We start from the raw sequence: 26,929 nt of genomic DNA, 5'->3' as shown, positions 1-26,929 counted from the left end.
CCTTGAATTATGCAAAACAAAAGACCTACTGTCACATTCATGTGCTAAGGTATGGACGTTTCCATGGGGACCAGTGAGTAAGATTTGTGACATCACATTTGGAGCCAATTGTGAAAACACGTTTTTTTCTTGCACGATTATTACCTTGTGATCCGCCCACCTCCAGCAAAGGGCAGAGACGCTATTTGCATACCGAGCAAATAGAGCACCTCCCTTCATGCAAGGCAAATTGTCTGACTCCTTTAACCCGACTTTCCTCTCTTGTGCTGCCGCAGAGGAGGAAGTAACATCGGGGGAATCGCACATCTCCTCTCCGCTCAACTCTGGAAAACAACCGCCAACTTCCGTAAACTTTTACCAACTTTTTTTGAGTTGCCTCCACCTCATCAACTATGTCGGTGCAGACGAGCCAGAAAACCACCACCACCTACCGGACCGTGAACGTGGCCTCGCCCTCGCCGGAGCCAGTGAGCGGCGGCGCGGTGTTGACGACGACGACGGCCCGCTCGGCCTCCCCGCTGCAGTACACCGCTGTCAACGGCAACTACAGCACGCTTCGCTACCTGGTTCCGGTGCAGCCGACCGTGCAGCAGCAGTCCTACGTACTTATGCAGCAGCCCGTCATGCAGCAGATGGTGTCGCCTGTCTACCTGCAGGGGGTCCCCCGCTTGAGCGTCAGCAGCCTGGACTCGGACCTGGTGTTCCAGCAGCAGAGCACGGTGAGGTTACCTGCAGCACGCCTGTGCTGTTGTTGCAACCTACTACACCTAGAAATAGTTTTATTACATTTTAACAAAGTAATAAACAAGTGTACACAATGTTTGCTGGACGGTAGTTTATGTTCTTTTAAAAGCACATTTTCAGGTACACCTGCAGGCTCTACTACGACAATAACACTGAGTTTTTGATTGACACTGCCATAAATGTGTTACTGTGGTTGTAGTTTGCTGCACTGCATCATGAAAATGTTGTTTGCATTGGTATTGCACGTGCATGAATAATACAGATTTTATAAATGCCAGTGAGAAGTTAAAATAACTCCACTTACAAGTATGGCTGCAGTAGGTTGAATTACAAAATGTCACAAAAGGCTCGGAAAGGGAATGAAATTCTGCAGTAATAGCACAGTGGAACCTCAAAAGTAAAAAAAATAAAAATAAAAAGACTTAAGTAAAGTAAAACTCCTCACAACCTGACAGATGTGTAATAGTGCATAATAACTATCAAGGACTTGGTAAAATACATTCATGTATAGTGTATAGTGTAGTGTATAATGCTAATTATATTGCAGTTAGCTGCCAGAGACTTTCCTAGGCCGCAGTCAGTTCCACTTCCTGTTCTTTGGTTATCATCACACTCACTGGTTGTGTTTAAAAAAAACACACACACACAAAGAAAAAACAAATTGCGCCAATTTGATGGTCACCGAACTGAAGTCTCACAAGATTTGCCGACACCACACATAATGATGGTTTGACCTGCAAGTTGTGTTTGACTTTTGAGGCTTGCTTTTACTGAAATGTAGCTTGAACTCCACATTGTTTGGCTTTGGAGGTTCCACTGTCATCCGGGCATTTAAAGGGAACAGAAATGACGCAAGGTTTTGTGACACTGCATGATGACGTATCTTAATTTAGCTTTCCTGCAAATGTGGGTGTTTGCATTGTGAGCGCATGCGTCATCCGTGTGCAAAGCACCGTCATTTGCATTACGGGTGGTGGACATTTTGGCTCTGTCTTTGCATGCGTCGACATTTCTGGAGCTTTTGTTTTTGTGTTGTGTTGCGACGCATGCATGCGAAAAAGGTCTCCCAGATAGTGTTTTTGTTGTGGTGTCTGAATGCATGCATTTCTTAACACGCTGCTTTGACTTCTGGCGGCCTATCATGAGAAATAATCTGTCATCGTGGTGGAAGTCACTCGCAGTGATGTATGTGTTTTACCCAATGGCGTGAAATGAAAAGTCACATAGTGTTACTTGCACACACGTACGCCTCATCATGACACATTGAAGGTCCTGCACATGCTCCTAGATTGACCTCACTAACCTTTTGGCCTTGCTTTCGAAACAAAACCACAGCTTCCTATACTTTTCGCTTTCATTTTGTCTTCTTTTCTGACGCTTTAATGTTTGTACCGCAAGAATTCCTCTCTTCTTTTTTTTTTTTTAATTTGAAAAGCTGCTTTCCATCCCAACAATTCCCCTCACCTTTTGACATTTGGTCTCCTGTTTGAGAAACTGAAGTTGTGATAGAAAGCGCCACACCCCACCTGGACTGCCAAGGTGGCACACCCTTACTGTAAGTTTAAAAGACAGGAAAAAACCCCCAACACATTCTTTCACCAGGTTGGATCGGCCCAATTTCATTTCCTTGGTCAGAGGCTAGGAGGCGGAGCTAATAAATCTTGTCTTTGTAATATTTAAAAAGGTAGTCAATGTGTTCAATTCAATAGTTTTAAAAATATATTATAATCAATTCAAAGTAAATATATTTGGACCACTCATTAAATTGTATGAACATATTTAATAATATGTTTTATTACAGCAATATTACAAGTATTTTACAAGTGTATGAAGAAGTAGGCCTGAAAGAAAAAAGAAAAATAATGAAAAATAGCCGGCAGCAATGTTGTCATAGTAACTCTCTGGAAAGACAGGTTCTTATTGTGTTCTTTTTAAGATGTTGGGCATTACAAACTGAATGCAGCTCTTTTGTACAATCACTAAAAATCAAACCTTTGCACAGTGCTGAATAGATACAGTACTTCCTGTTGTTACGTGATGGAGCTGAACCTGCCAGGTGAGGCTCTAAAGTTGTGGCGGTGCGAGGAGAGTAGCAAAAAGACGTTTGAGGCCAGCAACATTCTTCACGTTGTTGCTGTGCTGCCACTCGGCGCTGGAAGGGTCATTATGTAACGCTGTGTGGACGTTTTGTTCTTTTTAGTCTCAAACAAACTTGTATTTAAAGATACAAGCAAAGTAAATATCAATATGTTAAATAGACTGAAGGGGAGATATACTGTACATTACAGACAGTCAGACTTAGCTGCGCAATTACTATAAATAATAATACTAAACTACTATAAAATCGATACATTTTAGCACAATTATCGACCAGCAAAATTTGTTATCGTGACAGGCCTGACCATTGTATTAAAAAAAATCCATAAATACATAAAACAAAAGACACGCATTGCCACGGAAAAATGCATGCAAGCGTAAACGCCACTTTACTCCTCAATTGTGTGTGTGTGTGTGTGTGTGTGTGTGTATTCGCCGGCGACCCCGCCTCCACCCAGGAGAGTTCACTCACTTCGTTCATTCCGCTACAGAACCAACGCGCTCAGGTGTTAAGACAGATGCACGGAGTAAACCCTCTTGTCATCCAGGCTGTTTGGTAGAGAAAGGAGGAAAACAAACACGTATGCACATGTCAGTGTATCAATGCATCAAGTTTGTGTGGTGAATTGATTTATTGATTATGGTGACTGGCCTAGTCGCAGTGAAAACAACAATGGTGCAACACTGCGTCGTTTCGGCGGTTTTCGTTTATAACGTAGGTTAACTACACTTCTGCTGCACCTTTTCACCAAAGTTTTCATTGAAAAGATAGTTCTGCTCGAGAATGCGGTTTCTTGACAAAGTGGCATTGCTAGCTAGTGGCCTGGCGTGCGCATTGCAGCGTATCCAGTTATTTTCGCAGGTCTGTGTGAACGGGAATCGTTCTGATAACTTACACAAACGCAAAGAAAATGAAGTTTTTACTCGGTTGTCAGTGAAATGTGCGACTGACGGAGGCGTCTACTTTAATAGCAGTTTACGCTCATCATGCGCTTGATGGGCCGACGGTGAACAAGGTTCCAGTCCGTTAATTTAACAAGCCCGTAAACATTGAGGGCTTTGAGTCGTGGGCCGACCCAACTGAATGCACCACACTGACTTTTCACTGAAACAGGAGAACAAACATGTCTCAGTGCACTAGTAGTGGGGGGGCTTAGGGGACTTTGCAGCTTCCTATGAATGTGCGTCTTTCTTCCCTCTTTGTCTTGACATCTTAGAGCGTGAGCAGGAACTCGTCCTCGGGGTTCAGCCTGTCCTCCAGTCCCACCAAGAGCCCCGAGCCCAGTGTGGAGGAGGAGGAAGAGGAGGAGGAGGCAAGACACACACAAATACACTCAAAGTTTAGCTTCCCCATGAAAAAGCCATCTTTTTAATTGCTTAAAATCGGCGGGAAGCAGACGTCTGGCACCTGCACAAATATGTGTCCTTTTTCCGGCGAAAGCCTTGCCTTTGTTTGGCTTACTGCACATTTATGTTGACACAAAGCGAAGAATTCAACAAACAAAACAGTAGTTTTAAAGAAACATTGTTGCGTTCTCTTGAATCTCTCGCAACAACTTTTTAAGCATAATTGCAGTCTCTCCGTTTATTAGATTTGTATTTTGGACTTTAGATTCTCTTGCAAATGCAAATTAAGGCATCAGTGCACAAACTTAGATAAGAACGCGTCATCTAGAAGCTGATGTTTGAATGCTCGCAATGTGTGTTCAGAGTCCCTGCGGGTGCTTGGAATTGCTTGAATTTAACATTGTGAGGTTTAAGAAGTTTTTGAATTATTGTTGAGATGCTTTAAATGATCATTTTAAACAAAAGTTTCTTCAATTTCAGTGTTTATGTCATAGTTCTGTTTAATTTAATGCAATAAAAGCGCATTATTAGTCTCAAGTATGCATATAAATAACATTTATCAGCCATGAAATGTGCTGGAAAAACTTAAAAATAATGTTGAAAGTACATCAGCTATTGTCAAAAAAAGTGTATAAAGTGAAACAGATGGCTAATTTGCGGTCTAAGTTCAGCAAATTACAGGGACATTTTTCCAGATACTGTACATGTGAAGTGACAGGAACAAAGGTTTATTGTTATATATTCAGTATTGCTCCCAATTTTTGACTTTGGACACACTTTCCCATTCAATAGCATGAGAAAGTGTCTCCAAACTTTTGACTGGCACGGTATTATGAGCCTTTGCGGGTGAAATGTGTTGGGGCTCTTTTAACAGTTCCTCTGAGGCTTTTGGAATCGCATGGTGTGTGTGTGTGTTGGAGTATTCTTGAATAGAAACACTGACAGGAACAAGGAGGCAATCATTGCAGGGGGAGTGTGTGTATACAGACACACCCACAAGGTTGAAGCATGTGAATTTTGTGAAGTAAGCTTCCCACTACTCACAGTATATGTGTGTGTGTGTGTGTGTGTGTGTGTGATAAAGCATTTAAGGGTGTGAGTGTGTGTGTGTTGAGTTAAAGGCGTGTCCAGCCACTTCCCAGACGTTTTTGCGGTGGGTGGGTACATTCCACTGAATCTCAACCTGCATGGTCACGTATAAGACGGGTGTTGTCGAAACAGAAGCCAAGTGATTTACTGTGTAGCTGTTAACACTTTTTCTTGGAAGCACCTGTGAGGGTGTTCCAGTGTGACTACTCGTGTCACATGACCAGATTGATATCTTTTGAGTGTGTTGGAGACTCACAGCGAAGAAGTTCAGGAGCTGTCAGCATCAGGCTGGCCTCATGTGCAAATAAGTCAATTCTTCAGTATTTTGTTCGGTCAGGTATTTCCTCCCTAATCTGAATTTCATTAAATGACATTTTGTCTGCAAATCTTGACTGCAACTTTCTTACCGATTTACGAGGTAAGAAAGGGGATATCAGGGATATCAGGGATAAGCCGTTTATCAGAGAGGGACGTGTCCCAATACAGATTTTTCATTTCCGATACAATACTGATATTGCAGCCTTGAATATCGTCCAAAAGCAATACCGATCTGATAGCCGTCACGAATCATAAATACTTTTATTACTTATTTTGTAGTGTGGGATGCTAGAAAAGGCTTGATGAAGTGATGTTACTCAAACAGAGAACAATAGTCAGCAACAGTAGGTATGAGAAAAACGGAGCCATTGAATTCCTGATGCATCCGGGGTGTAGTTTTATCATAAATGTGGTGGCAGCTGGGCATAACGTAGCGAAGTTCGAGGTGTTCAATGAACTGTTTAAACCCGACATTACTCACCAACGAGAGGGGATAGCTCTTTTCTGTTCTAGCTAATTACTTCTTGCCGTCCCGTGGGACTTTCCTGTGCGATGCTGCTTCAAATGCGTGATGAGGTTGTCCGTGTTAAACTTCCCCGGTTCTGTGTCACCACGGGAAACCTGTGCATGACAGGATTTGCAATCAGCTGCAACGTCTTTTTGGGACCTTTAACGAAAAATACCGTCACATGGCCGACATCACTCCTACTCCTTGCTACTTTGCTAACAAGTTATCACGTGGGCCCAAAGCGGCCACTGCGTGATAGACGTGCGGAGCGGAGTCTGGAATCGACTGCTTGTATTGCAGCGCCAATATTGGAGATTTTAGATGCAGGCCGATATAATTCGATACTCGTTCTTTTTTTTTTTTAATGATATCGGACAGATATCTGATATATTGGCTCGAGAAAGCCCTAATTTTAATAATGCTATTACATTTCTTTTCTTTTTTATTTATAATTATTATAGAACACATTTATTCCATAATTAATGACAACTCAAATAAGAATGCAATATACTAATTTACATTTTTAACATTTTTGTATTTTTACTATACCAAATTTTTTGTCGGCATTGAAATGTTAGCTGCTTTTCTCCGGAATTTCATTTTAAACTCCACCGTAAATGTCAGCTTTACAGATGCTGTGCCTACCGCGATACATGTTATCAGTCACAGCAAAGACAATTTACTACTGTTTATTGTTCCTAAGAGGGGAAAAAGTAGTCTATTTGCGGCGTTTCTTCCTTTTTTTATTCAAGTGGACAAAGCACCTGGTGATTAATTACTAATTAATTGGGGAACGGCATTATTTAACGTGTATTTTATTCTTGCCAAAGATATAAATGTGTAACTTGTGTTACTTTATACTTTTATACATTTACTTGCGAGTTTTCCAGCAGTTTGTCGACAATTTCAATATTTTGTTTGTTATTAACTCTTCACAACACGGCCGTCTCAGCATTGCATTGTGAGGTCAAAGGTCGATGGTATAACGCCCTAACCAAAACTACCCTAACGCTGAGTGAGAGGCGTCAGCTTGTCGTCGAGGTTAAATGGCTGCTGGCAGACGCGTTTGCCGCAGCGAGGACAGAAACGTTCCCATCCTGTTGCTGAAGAGGCTGACTTGGCAGTTTTATCGGAAGACGACAAGCCACAAGCCACGCTCATCCGAGACGTGTCTTTCTCACTGCGGCGGGGAATGTGAAGTATCGCGAGCTAATGACAGGACAGCTTAGCGGGGCTGCGGCTGTTGTGGTGAGGCAAGGATGCTGAGTAAGTAGGGTGAAAACATCAGGGACTTTTGTTATGGTTTGCTGTTGAGTGTGGAATGTAATACTGAGATGTACGGTGATGTGATACGGTGTGATGCGAGCTTCCTCACGCTTGACTGTTGCTCTAAGGAGTGCATAACTCGATCTCTGGCGGGTTCACAATGTGGTACGACACAGAAGGTCTGCAGTTTGATTACAGGTGGAAGTCTGTCATCTTCTTATAGCGTTCAAACAGTGGAATGTTTCCAGGAGAACACTCAGTAGAAAAGGTGCGTGTGTGCGTGTGTCAGTGGCTCTCAGAGTGTAACCTAAGATGGTGTTGTTGAGAAAGCAAGAGCAACGAGTCAGTTTACCACATTGGTTCTTTGTGTAAGACTTTTGTGCTAGTTGGAATTTAGAGGCATTATTTGCCAGAAAACATCTTGATGATCCCCAAGACCTTTGGGAAAATACTCTGTGGTCTGACGAGACAAGAGTTAAACTTTGTGGAAGGTGTGTGTCCCATTATATCTGGCGTAAAAGGAACATCGCATTTCGGAAAAAGAACACCATACCAACAGTAAAATGTGGTGGTGGTAGTGTGATGGTCTGGGGCTGTTTTGCTGCTTCAGGACCTGGAAGACCTGCTGTGATAAATGGAAGCATGGATTCTGCTCAAGCTAAAACCAAATTGGGTTCTGCAGCAGGACAATGACCCAAAGCACACCAGCAAGTCCACCTCTGAATGGCTGAAGAAAAACAAAATGAAGACTTTGGAGTCCTGACCTGAATCCTATTGAGATGCTGTCGCATGACCTTAAAAAGGCGGTTCATGTTGGAAAACCCTCCAATGTGGCTGAATTACAACAATTCTGCAAATATGAGTGGGCCAAAATTCCTCCACAGAGGCTCATTGCAAGTTATCGCAAACGCTTGATTGCAGTTGTTGCTGCTAAGGGTGACCCAACCAGTTATTAGGTTTAGGGGGCAATCACTTTTTCACACAGGGCCATGTAGGTTTGGATTTTTTCTCCCTTAATAATAAAAAGTTTCACTTAAAAACTGCATTTTGTGTTCAGTTGTGTTGTCACTGACTAATACATTAGTTTGATGATCTGAAACATGTAAGTGTGACAAACATGCAAAAAAATAAGAAATCAGGAAGGGAGCAAACACTTTTTCACACCAGTGTACATTTGCAATGTGCTTCGTCGCACTATCAAGACAGGAATAGTCTGTTTGTCGTCCACCGGTTTCGGGCTGCCTTCACTCACTTTCTGCGCAGGAATGACAGGCATGTCGTAGATGCAGCGTCCCCCGCCCCCCCCCGCGGCACTGAGACACACCCGTATGAGCCCTCGCACGCTTTTTAACACTTGTTCTCCCACATTAATTGACAAGATGGATGAAGTATTGTGATTTTCACTTGGGACTTTTGGATTGAAGTGCAGTCATAAAGCGGTGTGTCATTTTATCTTCCTGTTAATTATTCACAGGGCGAGCGGTAGATTGAAAAGATGATGTCTTAGTACAGTTCAACCTACACCAACGTGCTGCAGGTATCTTGCAGATTTTGGTCCAAACAGTGTGACAAACACTCGCCGGGAATTTCTGAGCTTCCCTCAGGCACTTGTGGAATCTGGCGGAGCGAACTGTTACAGCCACGCACAGGCTATTTAAGAAGGGATGACATCAGTGGAGCCCCTAAAGGACCCAAACGTGCTACAATTCTGAGTTCAAACTACACCTCAGCCAATCTTGTGACTCCAAAACTTTTTCTTTGACTTTTTGTGATGACACAGAGGATGTGTGTGATGATAACCATGGAGCCAGAAATGGAATTTACTGCAACATTGGAGTAAATTAGCAATTTAAACAATAATACAGGGCCGATTGTAGGAGTGTGACGGAATATATACCGAACTATTGCAACATTTTACCTTACGATGGATTAATGGGTTCGAAAAATGCTGTTCTACACTTATGTTCCACGAAAACAGTGTTATTGCTTTTGCTGTATTACTGTTTGCAAATGATGCTGCAAGATAAACTACGAAATGTATTTTTTATTTTTGTTTTTGTCGTTATCGTGAGCCATGTATGGTGACTCGTATCCGGAGATTCCCAGCCTTAACCAAGGACATACACAAATAAATTTAGTCTGCCAGATAATTCACTAACGTACTGTAATTCTAGCAACACCAATAAAATGCTCTTCATGTCTCGTTTTGAAATTTGAACAACTTGGAAGTCAAACAGCATCACAGAATGGAGTGTGTTAATTTTTCGAGGTTACACTGTACATTAAATGGACAACACACTTTCTTTGTAACTTAATGAATCAATCAGGGGTGAGGCTAATTTTTCCAGAATCTTCCTTATCAGACATTTTGGACTAGTCTATGTTTCCAACTTTGTGGGAAGAGTTCGGGGAAGGCCCTTTTCTGTTCAAAGTGCACAATGCATTGTTCATGAAGGCATGCTTGGATGAGATTAGTGTGGAAAATAGCTTTTGGATGAACCGCAATGGAGATGGTAGGCCAAACATCAGTGGCCTCTCCCAGGTCACGCCATTTCGTGCCCATAGTGGCATGTGTGCCTTAGGTTGCCGACCCCTGACGAAGAAATGGTAGCCAGAGGGAAAGTGTAAAGTGTAAAAGACTGTAAACAAAATGTTTTGCAATTAGGTGGATAGATAAACATGTTTATAAAAAGTTAGCTTCTGTGTTTAAACTTGCATATCTGGTCTATTAGTGCCGAGCTAGTGTTTCCAGAAAGTTTAATCCAGCTAAAAATATCCCAAACTGACTTTTCGGTAGAGAACTCAACAAGCACAGACATGCAGTATCAGACTAACCGGTTTTTAACAGTAAAATAAATAAATAAAATAGGCAAACTTTCTCTTGATTGTCGTATCAATCACTGAAAGTTGAGAAAATGATGATGTAAGTCAGACAAGTGTCAGCTCACAAAAGAGCCTGACAGGTGAATGTTTGTAGAGAGTGAAGGTAGTATGCACGCGGCATGACTTCACATAACAGGTTATGCAACATACGTGTGCGCAGATAAAGACCAGGTGCTGGGTGTGTTTTGGACTTTGTTGGCTCAGTGCAGAGGGAGCGAAGCAGCGCTTGCACACATGGTGGGAACTCGGCTAATGTCTTCACAGCCTGCCGAGCACCACGTTTGGGAGAATCTGTCTTGATTGCGGCTTTGACAGAAGGGCTTACGATGAAATGCCAATACTGATGCTTGAGACCCAAACAACTCTGGCTTTACCGAGATAACAAAGCTCAGTTTAGACCCGCTAATGCAGGGGTGTCCAAAGTGCACATCCAACTGCCACACAGAGCCCATCTTTTTAACGACAGTTCTGGATGGCAAACCAGAACCGAACCAGATGGCATTTGCGGTTCAAATGTACACCTGCTACTAGGAATATGCGTTCCGACTAAATTTCCTTGATCTGAATAATTGATCAAATTCCCACAGCTGTTTTTTGTAAATTGCAAACTAGTTGAGCTTTATCAACAGCACCTCTGCTGGCTGCAGCCAAGTAGTGCACGCTATTATGCCTCCATTGTTTCACGATGGTATGAATGAGTCAATTCATTTGACTTGATCAGTGGAAGGCTGTATTGTTACGCTCCGGATAGCGAAGTAGTAATGCTAACACAGTGATCCCTGCCCTCGTTTATCGTGGTTAATTAGTTCCAGACCCGACCATAAGTGAATTTCTAGGGTTCCTCATTTGTTAATGGGATATTTTCATATTTAGAGCATAGAAAACCTGTTTACGACCTTCTAAATACTGTTTGTAACATTATTAAAGCCCTCTAGACATGAAATATAGTTACCTTTACACTCGTATTAACCAATATAGTAGACATAATAACAGAAAATAAGCCATTAATAAAACTTGGGATCATGTGTGTTATAAATGTGTTCCCTAGGGGAATTGAGTGGCGGGATGGACAGGAAGTGATGTCGGCGATTCAGAGTTGACTTTAACTGTGCGGCGTGTGATACAGCCGTAACAGTAGCCTGTGTTTTTATTAGGGATTACTTTGCCTGATGTGAGATCATATAAAGCTGCAATAAAAGCCTGTTGTTCCGGTGGTCAAGTCTGGTGCTTCTATGTCTCACTGAACTTCAGAGTTACATCACTGACGCGTAGTAACGAGTGTAGAGTACTACGTGTTTTCGCGTCTTTCATTGTCTTCTGAATGCCTTATATTTGTATATTACTTCATTTAGCTATTTTTATGATTGAAAATGCTTAATTTGGGAAAAATGCATTCATTTACATTTATATACTCACATTTATATACTTGAATAACCGCGATAGAGTGAAGCTGCAAAATTCAAACCGTGATGTGGCGAGGGACTACTGTATTATTTACTACACTTCAGCACTTGAAGTTGTGCATCTGCCTCGTTCCTGGAAGGAAGAAGAGGAAGACGAGGCAGTGGAGGTGGAGGAGGTGGAGATCGTCAACGTCATACAGCAAAAGCCGCCGCCGGCCATCGAGAAGATCTCCAGGACGGAAGTGAGGACTGACCTGAGTGACATCCAGGAAAACAAATTGGACACGCGCTACTTTGCAGCGCTGCTGGCGGACGTCTACAGGAAGAACTGTGACATCCACTCCTGCATCTCCGAGCACGTGTCCAAGATCAGAGGACAGTAAGTGCGCTGAGGAGTAAGAGTTGCGATATCATAAACGGATGGAGTAAACAAGTTTCTGTTCATTGTGCTCAACAGGAAACTGGATCTCAGCAGTGACTGCAAGGTGAGTGAACAAATGTTTCCACTCACATTTACTCGAATAAGACTTTTTCCTAATAGTGCTAATAATGTGTCTTTAGGTAGACGACGTAGAAGCTCTTCTCCCCAAAGGAGCCACTGAACTGACCAAACAGCAAATCCGATACCTTCTGCAGGTAACAATCAGCAGATCTGGTTCTGTGTTGAAATTGCTCTGTGTGTGTGTGTGTGTGTGTGTGTGTGTGTGTCAGCTCATTGTAAACAACAATGTGTGTGTTTTGTGTGTGTGTATGTGTGTGTCAGACACGCTTGACTGCTGATAAGAGCATGCGTCTGCTGTTGTCCACCTTCAGCAGCCTGAGAGAGGAACTCCTTCACATGTCTGAAGACCTGCGGGTAAGACGTTGTTTGGTACTTGCGTAGGGGACCACTACAGATAATGGGACATCTGTATGCCATATATACACAGGCAAGTTAGAACATGACATCATTGGTCAAACGCTACACAGATATCACCAGGTTTATGCTTCAGGCCGGATTATAATAACATATTTGCTGAAGTAGTTTTATCATGGGGTGCATTCCAGTGACTGATACAATGGGACACGTGTAGATAGACACATCTTCAGCTGCCGTGTTCATGTTATAGCGTCTGGAGAACGAGAAGGAGTCCCTGGAGAGAGACCTGGCCTTCAAAGCGGATCAGGCTCGGCAGTACGACAGCCTCCTCGAGGATGTCCGTGAAAACAACCGTCAGCTTCAGGTACAATGTCTAGTTGATTTGGCTTGTGTTTCCATTTTGGGGTATGTAGGCAGGACGGCGATAGCTACGTTAGGTACGTATACTGTCGTCCCGCGTTTGTCGTGGCTAACTGGTTCCAGACCCGACCGCGATAAGTGAATTTCTGCGAAGTAGGATTCAATATTAATAAACGGAACATTTTCATAGTTGGAGCACAGAAAACCTTTTTATGACCTTCTAAATACGGTTTTCAACATTATTAGAGCCCTGTAGACATGAAATAACACCCCTATAGTCACCTTTACGCTTGTATTACCCAATATAGTAGATATAATGATAGAGAATTAGCCTTGTTACAGACATCTGGAGATCAGTGTAGTATACTACTCTACTGCCACTGTTTATGGTTAAGCAGAGTCCTACTCAGCATTCACACAGGAGCTGCTGTCGGCCACGCTTCACACTGCTAACCTGCTGCTAGCACTCAGCTAACAGTCAATTCAGCCAGCTGACATCACACACATCACTTTTCAGGCCCTGCTTTGTAAAGGCACACACAAGTGGCAGATACTGTATTACTTGATATCATGTCTTTTGAATGACTTATTTGTATTTTTGTTCATTTAGCATGGGAAAATCTGTTTATGGCTTCTTAAATGTTTTTTTTTTCAACAATTATTAGCGCCATGCAGACATGAAATAAAACCCCTATAGTCACCTTTACACTCCTATTATTCTTTGTTTACACCACATTGCTAAAGCGCAGGCTACGGGATCACTGCAGGGACACATGAGACGGGTACGGCTGCATAGCAAGTGTTTAGCCTCAAATTCATTCATTCTCAACTGCAGAAACGGTTTCAAACGAAGTGGGGAAGAAAGAAAAACCAGAAAGCCAAAAGAGAACCTATTTTCACTCTTATCATGTCGGACATTCCATGGCTGACTACATGCAGTGTGACAGTTACGTGATGTAAAGTCATGTCTCATCAACGTGTGTCATTACTGACGCCTAGTGGCCATGATACTACATATCACTTATAGTCAATATTTGACTAATGATGGGCCACGAAACAGCGATCATTTATTAACGAGAAACGCACTCGGAGAGCACAGACCTCCGCCAAGCGCCATAGTTCCCCCCCATTTTGTGATTTACACCATAAATATTAGTCCTACATTGATTTTATCTCCATATTTCGATTCCTTGACCATGAAAACATCCTATTAGCCATTGTGTTCATAAGGATATCAATATTAGTTCAGTAGTTATTCATAAAAATCACTTTTTCTGTCATGGCTGTTTTCTTCTGGATGTAGCTCCACAGCTTTTGAAGATACAACAACTCCACACTCCAGATTCCACAGTGTCTTGGCTACACATGATGCTGTTTGTTGCATGTTTATAGCTTCATTTGTTGTCTTCCTATGATAAAAATTCCAAAGGGTCCCCTATTTTTTTTCATATTCTGGATCATAGTATCTGGAATTATTTCATTACCTGGATCGAGCTTTGATGTTTTGTAGAACCTTGTTGGAAACCTGTCCTGTATTGTTTTTCCATGTACTCTGACCATTTGTTGTTGAGTTTTATGCACAAATGCCGAAAATGGTCCGATGTCGCAATGCTAAAGAATCTTTTAAAAAAATTCCTGGATCCATACGGTGATCCGGATCACGCCCAAAATGTAATCAGTCCTTCCATATCCCATTTCCGACAGTTCGTGAAAATTCTATCCAAATCCATTCAGCACTTTTCAAGTTACTTTGAACACAAACAAACAAACAAACAAACAGATAAATGCCAGCAAAAACATAACCTGGTAAAACATTTTTGAATGAGTGAGCGATATTCGAACGACGAGGTACGACCGCATGTGTCCCTAGAATCAGCTGGTGTTAGCGTCAGTAGAAACTCTCATCTTCTTCCTGCGTCCAGCTGTCCCTGAAACAAACCACTGCAACCCAGCGTTCCCTGGAGAGCCAGCTGATGAGCGCCCGAAACACCGACTCTGGTCGCGAGTTCACAATCAAAGAATTGGAGGTGCGCATCAGGGCTTTGGAGAAGGAAAACGAGATGCTGCGACAGAAGGTAACCTTGCCCCGTTTAAACCACCAACATGAAGTGCACCAAAATATCCACAAAAATGTTTGCCTTTCCGCAGCAGGCGGGCCAAGCCAACAGCACCAGCCTCCACATCAGGACTGAAGAATTGTCGCGTCAGTTTAGCGATCAGCTCGGAACGATGAGACAGGAAAAGGACAAAGAGATTGAGCGGCTGCGGGTGCGTCGGGATACATTGTGGTCGTACACCGCTACGGCTTTCTCGTTTAAGTCGCTAACCATTTCCGCCATCCTTCCGCCAGACTCAGATTACAAGGCTGCAGACAGAGATCACCACAGAGAGGTCCTCGTCGGCGTCAGAGAAGAGCCTCCAGTTGAAGATCTCGGAGCTGCTCGCCCTGCTGGAGCAGAGACAGACCACCATTAGCAGACAGGAGGAGGTCTGCGACGCAACACGCTCGTTCAGTTTGTTCTGATGACGCAACTCGGCTGATTTTCAGTCCCGTTTCGCCCACAGGAGATCAGGAGGCTGATGCTGGACAGGACCGACAGCTCCAAGAACGTCACAAAGACCATCATCACTAAGAGGTACGCCTGCAAGACCGCACGACTGGCGAGTTCATCATCAGCAAGCCCCACCTAAGACGTGGTCTTTTATTAATGCAGGTACAGGAACCAGTACCCCATCCTTGGCCTGCTGGGCGACGACTACCAGACTACATCGTCTCTAAACGAAGACAAGACCATCGTCATCGAGAGTAGCGGAGAGGTTCTCAGACGGGTATGAAGAGCCTGCAGTAGTAGCCACATGCTACTGATTATTCACAGTAGTGGAGCTGAGAGACACTATTATCAGAGGATGTGGCGCCTCTTGGTGGTCAAGAGGTGCTACTGCAGGAAATGATTATTGGTCCAGTCAACGCTGGGAACGTTCCTTGAGGTTATTACACGGTTTATTGCAGTGGTAAGAGTGGTTTAAGAAGGAGAATGAAGGTCACAAGGCTAAGGTGTTTCGAAAATGCTTGCTGCACTTAATTACATTGCTCGTAAACTAACAGCATATATCTCCCAAATCACACTTTAATAAAAGACATGTCTGCTTCTCTCCAACAGGAATGAGGGAACAAAAAGAAGAACATCGAGACACCACCCGTCCTGTCTCCCCGATGACCCATGCTTTCCTCTTATCGTCCCGAGGCTGCCCTGATGCGATGCTCTAAACATCTAAAAACATGAGATTCTCACATTTTCATGACTTTTACGCACAAAATACTAATTCCAGAAATACCGCATGACCCATTATCAGCAAAAATGCTTTTAGATTTTCCACAGAGCCGTCACGGGCACACGCAAGGTGGAATCGTTGTTGTCCTGCATGTAAATATTTAAATATATATTTGTGATATGGGCGTGCTCAGTTTAAAGTTTAGAGAAGCGTCCCGACAAATGTCTGGGGAGTTTTGCTTCGCAATGTAGAACATAATCTATTTTGAGGACTGTATTTTTTTAATAGACTGTGGGGGAGAGGTGTTGTAGATGTTAACAGATGGACGCCAATTGGGTGCTTGAGTCAGGTGGGGCCTGGGTTTTATGCTTTTAAGAGCATTTTTTTTTTAAAAGCACAGAATGATGTTTGATGTTTTTAGTGTTGCAAGTTGTGTTGAAGCATAAGCGTAAGGACTCTCACAACCAAAATGGCCACGTAGCATGGAAACCGCCTTACAAAATCCTAGAAGAACATCATTCAACATAAAGATTTAGAAGAATTGACTGCTAAATTCAAGTTGGTAAGAGCTAGCACATCTTTAGGCGGTACAGTTCCCCAAATATGGTCACCTAATGTACGGTAATCACTTTTCCACCAAGCCTTGCAGTTCAGTTTGCTCAGGTCAGGTTTGTCAAGATAAACAAAGGACGTTTGGTTACAACAAGAAGACATTTGTTGCGTAAAATGTTATTAACTAGCTTGCTTTCTTACCGATATCCGATAAACCGATATTGTCAAGCACTTCATTACCGATATTGGCAGCAGCTCTTCCCGCAAACGAACGTGATGTCACATGTCGTGTAATGAACGAACGCATTATGCTTACTGTGCTGTGATGCCACTGGATGCATTTCACAAATAAACACTGTTAGTGCAAAATAAGATAAATGCTACAATATGCAATGTTGAAACATTTTGTCCCAACAAAATAGTCCTAAAATAAAAACATGGCCAATAGTCAACTATTACAACATGTTCTCCTACTGTCAACAACCATGCACTTTGCAAAGATGCTTATTTCCATGTGGCACAAACATCCGTATAAGAGCAAAGTCAAGTGCAAAGTATGAAACTCCGGGCTAACATCCATCCGTTTTCTATGCCGCTTATCCTCACTAGGGTGGCGGGTATGCTGGAGCCTATCCCAGCTGACTCTCTGAACTAATACAATCAGTGAAATGAATTGGTTATAGCTGGGGGGGTTGCAGTACCGCTGGTCGCTTCTTCTTATTTTGCTGCAGGTACGCTAGCTGTGTGACTTCTTCCTGGGGAGTGATATTAGAAGTATTATAGGTAGACGCCTTGCTCACCCCTTGCATAGTTAGCGCTTTACAGTCACCGCAAAATGCATATTTACACTCCAAAGACGAAACTTGTTTGATGAGGTCTCACTCGCACGCTGATATCTATATGATCTGATATCTCATGTTCATGCCAATATCGGCCGATGATATAGGACATCTCAAATATCAGACTGCAGTGTGTCGAGTTCCACTTTTTGGTACCATGTCCTATGATTAGTCACCCAATGGAAGGCCGCCAAAAGGTGTTACAGATCAACAAAAATGCACAAAATTGCATACCGTACTGTACTGTAGTGCTTGGTGGGAACAGGTGTCCAATTAGTAGCTTGAGTCATTGGCTTGTCCCTGGCCGCTTACTTCCCAGTATGCTAAGCTAATTTAACTGGTTCTAGCTAATTTATGAATAGATGCTATACCTGTGCTTTTATTTTCCCGTGTTTGTAAACGGTTTGGGGCAGCTTCAGCTTGGCTACTGTGTGTCCGTCTTCTGTGTTTCTGCTGTGATAAGTTTGGGAATAAAATCAATAACTTTCAGTGTGCAACTGTTGTATTTTCTTTGCATATTCTCCATTAAAATGATATGTCAACTCTGTGCCCCAAAGCCTAGGCCAGCAACTGTTTCCAGAGAGGGCCACACGTAGATATGCTAGGAAGTTGGACATATTTCATATTTCATATTTTTTTTAAACATTTTCCAAATATGTCAACATTATTTTTAAATAATCTTTTAAGTTTTTTCTTCTATGACTTTATTCTCATATCCAACCTATTATTCTCATAATATTATGACTTCTTGTTAGATTACAACTTTTTTCTTTTAATATTTTGATTAATATTATTCTTGTAAAATGTTTAGTATAAGTTTAGTTTTCTTGTTATATTATATCTCCACAATGTGCTGTGGGCCAATAAAAAAAATGGCCCCCGGGCTGCACTTTGGACACCCCTGGCTTAGGCCCCCAATAGCACATGTGGCCTGCCATGCAATGTAACTACTGTCTCACTAAAACGCGTATTCTTGCAGTACTTCCTCCCCTCTGCAGGGGGCAACAGCGAGGCATACGCGTCACAATGAAGCAGCTGCAGAAGCAAAGTAGACACTGAAAATCTGACTTGACAGAGACTGGGCTACAAAATATGGTCTGTTTACGTTGTGTTTACTTTGTAATGAAGTAAATGCACTGTTTCGAAGGATAGAACCCGTGGAGGCATTTTCAGACGAAACGTCACAACTCAATCCCCCACCTCCCCATTATTGACAGGTGAGGGGTTTCTGAATTTTAAAATTTGGACCCGAGAGATACTCTGGGTTTTCGTGGTTTGCCGCACTATAGGTAATATGAGACAAAAAACAATACCATCTGGCCTTCACAGTGTATGCCGAAAAAAAATGTGGCCCTTAGACAAATATAATTGAGGACTCCTGTCCGAAAGCATCCTTTACAAGGTTGCTGCAGCCAAAGCGAACAGCAGAGGGCGCCACCGACTCTGCACTCCTTTGCTGCGGGGGTCATTGAGTGGAGCGCAGAATAATGAGGTCATGGCAGCTCTGTAGGGCTTGTTGGCTGCCTGTCCACTGGTTTTCCCTTCTCCTGAAGACAAAAGTTGCTTGCAGAAAGTCCCGTACAGAATATAAAAGAGACACACATGAAGGATTAGCTGGTTGAAAAGTGAAAGTCAATCGCAGTCGTGTGTAATACTTCATCTGCCTTCGTCCTCTGCCCTCGTCTCACTTACACATTTCTTGACTGAATCGATGATGCGGGGCATTCTACAGTATGTAGGCCTTGTGAATTAATGATGAGGCGTGACTGTGGAGGGGGCGGGGGGCGTTGCGAACAATTAAAAATCAAAATTCAGCCTCTGATGAGACGCTTCTGATGATGATTGTATTTGCAACTTTGCAAGGTATTAACAAGCAGCCGACAGTTATAGTTAGCAAGAAAATATGTCCTATTTCTAGTACCCATTAGAGCCCCTATAGTCAGCTTTACACCCAATATAATAGACATAACATAGACTCACACATGTTAGCATTGGGAGAGTCCATTGTTGTTGTTCCTGTTCTGTACTGTTCTTCCTGCAGTGGCTAATCAATGTAACATTACTGACATCTAGTGACCGGTGTAGGATACTACATATCATCATAACGTCTTCACGGCATCTTACGAATGCCTTACACAGTAATCTCTCGTTTATCGCAGTTAATTGGTTCCAGACCCGACCTGTATAAGTGAATTTCTACAAAGTAGGATTCTGTCACGGCGCGGCATGGTGTTTTGTGGCGATGACCTCAGGATGCAGAGACAGGACCCAAGCCTCACCGAACATTACAGTAACATTACAGACACCTAGTGACCAGTGTAGAATGCTTCATAGCAACATCTTTGAATGCCTTATTTGTATTTCAGTTCATATAGACATGTTTATGCTTGAAAATGCCTAATTTAGGCCAAAAATATGCAACATTTGCTGAAAGGGATAGTTTGGATTTTTTCACATGACGTTGTATGACATCCCCATCAGCAATGGACATATCAGCAGTGACTTACCCCCCCCATTTGGTCCCACGAGTGTTGGAGTTAAGTCACTGTTGATAGTCAAGTCACTGTTGATATACAGTAGTCCACTGCTGATGGGGATGTCATACAACTTCAGGCCAAAAAAATCAGAACCATCCGTGGAAATATGCATTTTCTTAAACTAATAATAGGCCATATTCAGCCATGAAAGAACATAATTGATTTATTTCCATATTTTGGAAAAACTGTGAGGGAGCGACACCGCAAAAAAGTGCAAAGTGGTGAGGGATGACTCTATTTGTATTGAATGCCTCATATTTGTATTTTAGTTCATTTAGACATTTTTATGCTTGAAAATACCTCATTTTGAACATTTGCTAATAATAGGCCGTATTCAACCACAAACCAGCGATGATGTATTAATATTTTTATGAAAATCCACGGAAGTGGCGAGGGATTTATGTTTTTCGATGTGGAGACACAGGTACGTTCTTGCTGCATGAAGATGGAATTAGCCACCTAGCTAACAAACATCTAAACAAATTGACACTCGGTTTGAACAAAATGTTCTTTTAATGTTTGTTAAATTTGCACAATAAAGCTTAATTGTAGTCGTGAGATACAGTGTACGGTCACTACTAGGGATGGGCATTCGACTACATTCCCACGATTAACTATGGGGAAAGTCCTCGTGTGGATGTTCTGAACTCCTGTTAAGACACCACTCCATTTTGCCTCACTTTCATCCATTTTTTTAAGTTGAATACCGAATGATAACTCATTTACAGCCGTGTTGTAATATTTTGGTTGCATACTCACCGGCCCTTCTATGTAAACCCAATCTCCTCTGAGGCCCGGGGGTTTTTCAGAGGCAGGAAGAGAGAGACATCAAAGTTGTTATTAGCCATAATCAATGCCTCCGCATTATGAGGCCTCCTCTCCACTGCCATCACTAATCAGATCAATATGCTTCGTTGGCATGGATCGGGTGGTACTGTACTGATATTGGCAGAAAAGGGGTATTTTGGCAGTGTGATTGACACTATCAGTAAGGTATTCATTTAATTATATGGTTGTTGTTTGCAGTGGGAGCTAAATAATGTAACAACTCTTGTATAAAATCTCATTACATTCAAGGTTTTCCTATTGATTTTATTTGAATACGCTACACATCAAAATGAAAGCCCCATTCAACCATATTGACCCTGCCTCCACCTCCATAGCAGCCTGCCAGGCCCTATCGACCTCTTTTACCCCAGCAACCAGGCCCCACGCCTCGGGTAGGCGGCCCACTGGAGCTCCCTCTGGAGTGTGAGTACATGAAGTAGAATCACGTGTGTGGGGAAAAGATGAACTCACATTGTCGAGGGTCTAATTCATACGTCATTAGATTAGTTTGGCCCATTTGAAAGGAGTCAAGATGCCTTATTTGTAGTTATAGTGACAACCGGCCCCGTGCGGGCAGCCATGACTGATGTGGCCCTCACTGAAAACGACTTGCTCCATAGCAATTTTACAACTTCTAAGTATTACATTAAATACATAAACTGCGCACGATTTTTTTTTTTTTTTAAAGATTTGAAGATTTATTCGCATTATTACTAAATTAAATTGTCATTGGTAACTACTCCTGTAGTGGCCCTTCAAAATAAAAAATGGATGTGAATTCTTAACAGCCATTATACATATAGCAGTGATGTGCGATACCGCTGTTTTCTTTTCCAATCCTAAAATTCAGTAAATTTCAGGCTAGTATCGGCGATACTGACACCGATACTTCCTGCAAATGCACCTCATGCGTCTGGTAAATTTAAAAAAGTAGTGTATTTCAAATCATAGCACAGCTCATAGTATAAAGAATACAATACATCAGAGTAACTTATTTACTTATTTCAAACTCTATTGGCTATTTACAACATAGCCAAGCTAATATACAACAACAGCAAAAACAGAGGACACAACCATTTAAATATGTGAAAATTTCGATTTATACAAAAGCTGCAACAATTAATCGATTAATCGATGGTTAATCGACAACTATTTTGGTAATCGATTGATCGTTTTTTGACTTAAATATGTAAATATCCTCTGATTCCGGCCTTTCAAATGTGACATTTTTTTTATTTCCTCAGTCATCCATAAAACAGACGTATTATCTTTGTGTTTTAGCCAAAACAAGATATTCACACATATCAGATTTGACTTTGGAAAACAGCGAACGGCATTTTTGCCTCTTTTCTGATACGTTGCGGACCCAACCACTAACTGTAGGTGTTTGCTTCATATTAATTTGGTTCATCTATGGCCTAACCGATTACTCCATTTATTGAAACAACAAGCTTCAGATTAATCGACTAAAAAAATGATCATGATTGCATTTTTGTGTACATTTGTTGTTTTACTGAAGCATTTGCATGTTTTATTATTTTTTTATTATTTAAGATTATTTTTACAGAATATTCAAGCGGCATCCTGGTGTTTGTGCACTTATTTGCTCTGTCAGTTCAAATATTCCATTTCTGAATAAACAGGCGTAAATTAAAAATGTGTTTTTTGAAAATCCGATTAATCGATTAATAAAAAAAAAATAATCGGCCGATTAATCGTTATTGAAATAATCGTTAGTTGCTGCCCTAATTTAAACACTAAAAAAGAAAGAGTAAAAAATATTAAAACCATTAAAATAACTGATCAAGAAATGAAATAATTCACACGTGGCCCCGTTTACGATCGGCCATCGTTTCAACAGACTGAGACTGACTGACTGAGCAGTGTGCATTACACATCACAGTGCAGTACACATTACGCGCCTATCGAGGCGGAAGAAAAAGTAGTTCCCACCAACCATGCATATTTTAGACAAGATCTCAAAAAATGAGTTACCTTCAACTGTGATCCTGTTCATGTAATACATTGCCTCAAATGTATAAAGTACCAAAAGTATCGCCATTTCGATTTGAGAATCAAGGAGAGCATAAAGATCTGGTTTCGGAGGTGTCGATATTTCATATGACTATATTGAGTTATTATTAGCTACATATTTTTATTGCATCTCTTGCTTATATTACAACATTTGACCAGGCTACAGATTATTTACATACAAATTTTAAAGTGTCACTGTGATGTCAGACATCGCTTACACAATGTATGTGCTTTTACAACAACACAGTATAAATACAATATAAAGCAGGGTGCTATGATGTCAAAAAGCATAGTAGAGTCATCAGAGGTATTACACTTTAATACATTTTTGTGGTATACCTGTGCTTAGGTTATCTGGCTGTAGAACCATGCCACTTCACTCTTCAGGATCTTCATTCACGTTTTCGTTGAAATGGTTAACACAACGAGGTGATCCATGTTTGCAGGCAGAGAGTCGTACCAACAAAGATGGACACCCCCAGTGTGGCTGGCGACTGTCTATACCCAGGAGCCAAGCTTAACTCGCCGTCCAGCTGCTACAAGGTGCTGTCTGTGCTGGGTGAGGGCACCTTTGGCAAAGTGGCCAAATGCCGCAAGCTGGACAACAACAAGACGGTAGCCCTGAAAATGATCAGGAATCAAGGCAACTTTGCCGTGCAGGCAAAGTTTGAGGTAGAACATGTCACCCAAGTGTGCTCACGGACGAGATGAAGGCAAACTAATGCAATTCCAAATATTTGCAGATTGAGGCACTACAGAAAATTCAAGTGTTGGAAAACTCCAAACGCCACCTTGTTCAGTGGAACAGCACATTCTGCGACATGGGCTATATTTGTCTTGAATTCGAATACCTGGACAAAAGTCTTTTCGACTTCATGAAGGAGCGGCATTTCAAACCCCTCCAAGTGAAAGAGATCCGACCCATCGTCCACCAGGTAGGTTCACCATGCAGGTCAGCAGTAATGACATCAAATGGACATCAGACAGACACCAGTTTAACTCACACTTTCTTAGCTCGCTAGGGCTCTCGAACACTTGCAGGCTGTATGTATGATTCACGGCGACCTCAAGTTGGAGAACATCATGTTCATCAACCATCAGCGGCAGCCCTATCGGGTCAAAGTCATTGACTTTGGCTTGACCCACGAAATCTCAGACGCCAGACAGGGCTCTTACATTCAGAGTCGTCCGTACCGGTGATTAAGTGGAGTCGTGCTGCGAGATGATTTCCGTGGCCTTGACTTCTTGATCCTCTCTCAGGTCTCCAGAGATCTTGGTGGGGGCGCCGTACAACGAGGCGATAGATATGTGGTCTGTGGGATGCGTGACTGCTTTCTTGTACACTGGTACGCTGATATTCCCTGGCAAGAACAACTACGAAATGGTACGTGACACAGTTCATCCTGAACTGGTTTCAAATTGGGATCCGTCACTGTGGTTAACGTGTGTTCGTGTTTACACTACATGGTTCATGTATTCCAATTTCGTTTTTTAATGGAACGCACAGGATACGTATAGCAACCAGATCTTAAACCGGAATTTGCCAGTGTGACTGCAGTATAAGCCTAAATAACAGCTATCATTGCCAGAGATGATTGAAAATGCACCGAGCAATGACATACACTCGTAAAGTACAGTGAAAGTTAGGTCCACTTAAATTATAAAATTGGAGCAATACCACAGTTACCTTCCTATGTTAACTTAATGTTGCGTTTCTGGGCTGGTGTGTCCAAAGTCAAAAGAATTGGATAGGAGAACTAAATTGGGCATTGGGACCTGCACACTTGTCAAACTCTGTAAAACATTTTATGCACTTTGTCGGAATACAGCAGTTCTTTCATCAAGTAATTCATTGTTTGGGTTTAAAGTCACAGGTTTCCATACAGTCTTTGTTGTTGTATCTTCAGATACGATACATCACGGAGACTCAAGGTCCATTTCCAGATAGCCTTCTGGCCTCTGGCAAAAACACTGGACAATTTTTCCACAGGGAAAATGAAACCAGTCTCTGGAGCATTAAGGTACACGCCACCATTTATGCTGTCAAAGTCCTAAAATTGTTAGTTTCTTGCAAAGTTGCTCAACACAATAAAAGAAAAATATGTTTCAGGTTGATAGGCTTTATCTTAGCAGTTCCAGATTTTGTTATGCCTTCACTGTGTCACTTCTATGCTCGTTACAGCCTCTATGGGGCATATCTGCATGGTGTTAAGAGATTGGTCGCAGCAGAGTTATGTCCTAAATTGATTTTTTCAGCATTCATACACAATTTCTGATGCATTCTATAGTTAAATGTCCTTAGCTAATCAAGACTAACCTCAATGCTGTCTCTCTTCAGACGATGGAAAAGTACCAGCAAGAGACTGGAATAGTGGTCAAGACAGTCAGGAAGCTTAAGTTAAGCTCTCTTGACCACCTCCTTCAAGTATGTTTTCACTCAAAAACATCTCCGAAAACCACCATGAGGTTCTGACTTGTGTGATTTTAGCTCCAGCAGTTCCAGTGGTGTCTCACCAAGCACCCTTCGGAACAGGTTGTGTATTCAGCTGACATGCAGATGTTTGTGGACATGCTGAAGGGAATGTTCCACCTAGATGCATCCCAGCGGATGACGCCTCGTCAGGTGCTGGATCATCACTTCATCAGCATGAGCCACCTATGGCCTCATTTTGCTGTCAGCCCTCAGTAAGCTGTCAATCTGATCATCAGGGTGTCGTATTTTCACCTTGCTCATCATTGGATGTTTGTGGTCGTCAGCGTCAGGTTTTGCTGCGGGATAATGGCGGTCTGTGAGAGCAAAGCACTTCACGGCAGGACGTCTGGAGCTTTGCAGCAGAAGACCTCAAAGATGACCCACTCTGTCCTGCACTGCCTTCCCTCAGAGAAGACTAACAAAAAAATTGGTCCATGTAGGATCAAGAACAGAGTCCAGTCAAGACAGAAGAAGAAAACCAAGGCTGGAGTGGTTGAACGACCGAATAATTTCCACAAAAAGCTAAAGACTGAAGCTCAACACAGGTAGGCTCAATTCCAGCATCTTTACACAAGAAAGGACTCCAGGTTGTCACTTCTAATGCCCGTTTCCCTCAAAAAGTTGCATGTCCGACCACCTCTACGTGAAGCCTCTGGTGGACTGCAGTCAACCCGCCCAAGCTCCTGGTAGGAGCAGCCTCACTCTGTCCAAGCTCTCCAAGAACGCAAGGAGACCAACATGTAAAAAAGGAGCCAAGGGTATCGCTAACGGAGGACAAAAAGAAGCCTCAGGAAGAGGGACAGAACTGAATCCCAACAACAGATGAGGGTTGAGGAGCGGAGAACAAGAGACAGTAGTAAAAACCATGAGTGGACCATCAAATATAAAAACTAAATTGAATTTTACAGGTTTTTACTGAATAAGACACCCAGGATGTACATGAATAAAGGATGTGTCATGTACAAACTATGAACTATAAAACATTGAACATCAAGACTGTGAACATCCCTCCTTTTTTGGTTCCCAGATCCTCCTACACATGTTTTGCAATCAAGCTAAAACACAGGAAAAATGCATCTCCCGCAGTGAAGCATGAGAGGAAACTGTTAAAAAACAAAAAAACAAACATAAAAATGTCCAACACATGGTTGTAGAACGCTAGCTTCTCTGTCCCTCTACGTCACATATGTTGCCGATGCCTGCTAAATGTGCATATCACCACCCACTTTGCTGGAGATGCTGGCACATAGTCCTTATGATTACCATAATGACCCAGCAGGATTTGTGACACACAAAGATTGGTTTAAGTTTGGCCTACGTGTTGTAAACAGATGTTTATTTTATACCCACATGGCACAGTGGGTAGGTTACGGTGTGTTTCACATGTGCTGACTTACAGTATGTGTTTTTTTTTTGTTTGGCACCGTGGGTGAGGTGGTGGTTGTCTGGATCGTCACAAGGTCGCCTCAGATTGTCTATTTCTTGTGTGACTCAAGCTCACCACAGTAGCGTTGCAATT

The 26,929-nt window shown here is 42.2% G+C and overlaps 2 protein-coding genes across 5 annotated transcripts; both read left to right on the top strand.

The window, feature by feature from the left end:
• Positions 1-202: 202 nt before the first annotated feature.
• On the top strand, positions 203-18,027 carry pof1b (POF1B actin binding protein). Of its 3 annotated transcripts, none has more exons than XM_054754566.1 (13): positions 203-719; positions 4,059-4,154; positions 11,796-12,034; positions 12,113-12,140; positions 12,217-12,291; positions 12,419-12,511; positions 12,765-12,878; positions 14,797-14,949; positions 15,026-15,142; positions 15,225-15,362; positions 15,440-15,510; positions 15,589-15,703; positions 16,036-18,027. In XM_054754566.1, the coding sequence occupies exons 1-13, from the start codon at positions 393-395 to the stop codon at positions 16,039-16,041; spliced, it is 1,572 nt and encodes a 523-aa protein (XP_054610541.1). In that variant the 5' UTR covers positions 203-392; the 3' UTR covers positions 16,042-18,027. The 3 variants fall into 3 exon arrangements, with proteins under 3 accessions (XP_054610541.1, XP_054610540.1, XP_054610543.1); XM_054754565.1 differs by having other exon boundaries at positions 205-719; positions 15,023-15,142; XM_054754568.1 differs by lacking the exon at positions 4,059-4,154 and having other exon boundaries at positions 206-719; positions 15,023-15,142.
• A 7,288-nt stretch (positions 18,028-25,315) lies between these two features.
• LOC129169531 (homeodomain-interacting protein kinase 2-like) lies at positions 25,316-26,328 on the top strand. 2 transcript variants are annotated; one of them, XM_054756041.1, is made up of 5 exons: positions 25,316-25,362; positions 25,426-25,470; positions 25,532-25,622; positions 25,695-25,955; positions 26,032-26,328. In XM_054756041.1, the coding sequence occupies exons 3-5, from the start codon at positions 25,546-25,548 to the stop codon at positions 26,234-26,236; spliced, it is 543 nt and encodes a 180-aa protein (XP_054612016.1). In that variant the 5' UTR covers positions 25,316-25,362; positions 25,426-25,470; positions 25,532-25,545; the 3' UTR covers positions 26,237-26,328. The 2 variants fall into 2 exon arrangements, with proteins under 2 accessions (XP_054612016.1, XP_054612015.1); XM_054756040.1 differs by lacking the exons at positions 25,316-25,362; positions 25,426-25,470 and having other exon boundaries at positions 25,484-25,622.
• Positions 26,329-26,929: the final 601 nt, after the last annotated feature.

Source organism: Dunckerocampus dactyliophorus, chromosome 16, assembly GCF_027744805.1.
Source record: "Dunckerocampus dactyliophorus isolate RoL2022-P2 chromosome 16, RoL_Ddac_1.1, whole genome shotgun sequence".
In the NCBI taxonomy this organism is placed as follows: Eukaryota; Metazoa; Chordata; class Actinopteri; order Syngnathiformes; family Syngnathidae; genus Dunckerocampus; species Dunckerocampus dactyliophorus.
This window is presented reverse-complemented; position numbering and strand designations above follow the sequence as displayed.

Coding starts and splice junctions, on each gene's coding strand:
- pof1b (XM_054754565.1), top strand. CDS start 393: ATGTCGGTGCAGACGAGCCAGAAAACCACCACCACCTACCGGACCGTG. Junction 720..4,058: donor TGTTCCAGCAGCAGAGCACG/GTGAGGTTACCT, acceptor TTGACATCTTAG/AGCGTGAGCAGGAACTCGTC. Junction 14,950..15,022: donor ACGAGATGCTGCGACAGAAG/GTAACCTTGCCC, acceptor GCCTTTCCGCAG/CAGGCGGGCCAAGCCAACAG.
- LOC129169531 (XM_054756040.1), top strand. CDS start 25,489: ATGCAGATGTTTGTGGACATGCTGAAGGGAATGTTCCACCTAGATGCA. Junction 25,623..25,694: donor CATTTTGCTGTCAGCCCTCA/GTAAGCTGTCAA, acceptor TGTGGTCGTCAG/CGTCAGGTTTTGCTGCGGGA. Junction 25,956..26,031: donor AAGACTGAAGCTCAACACAG/GTAGGCTCAATT, acceptor TCCCTCAAAAAG/TTGCATGTCCGACCACCTCT.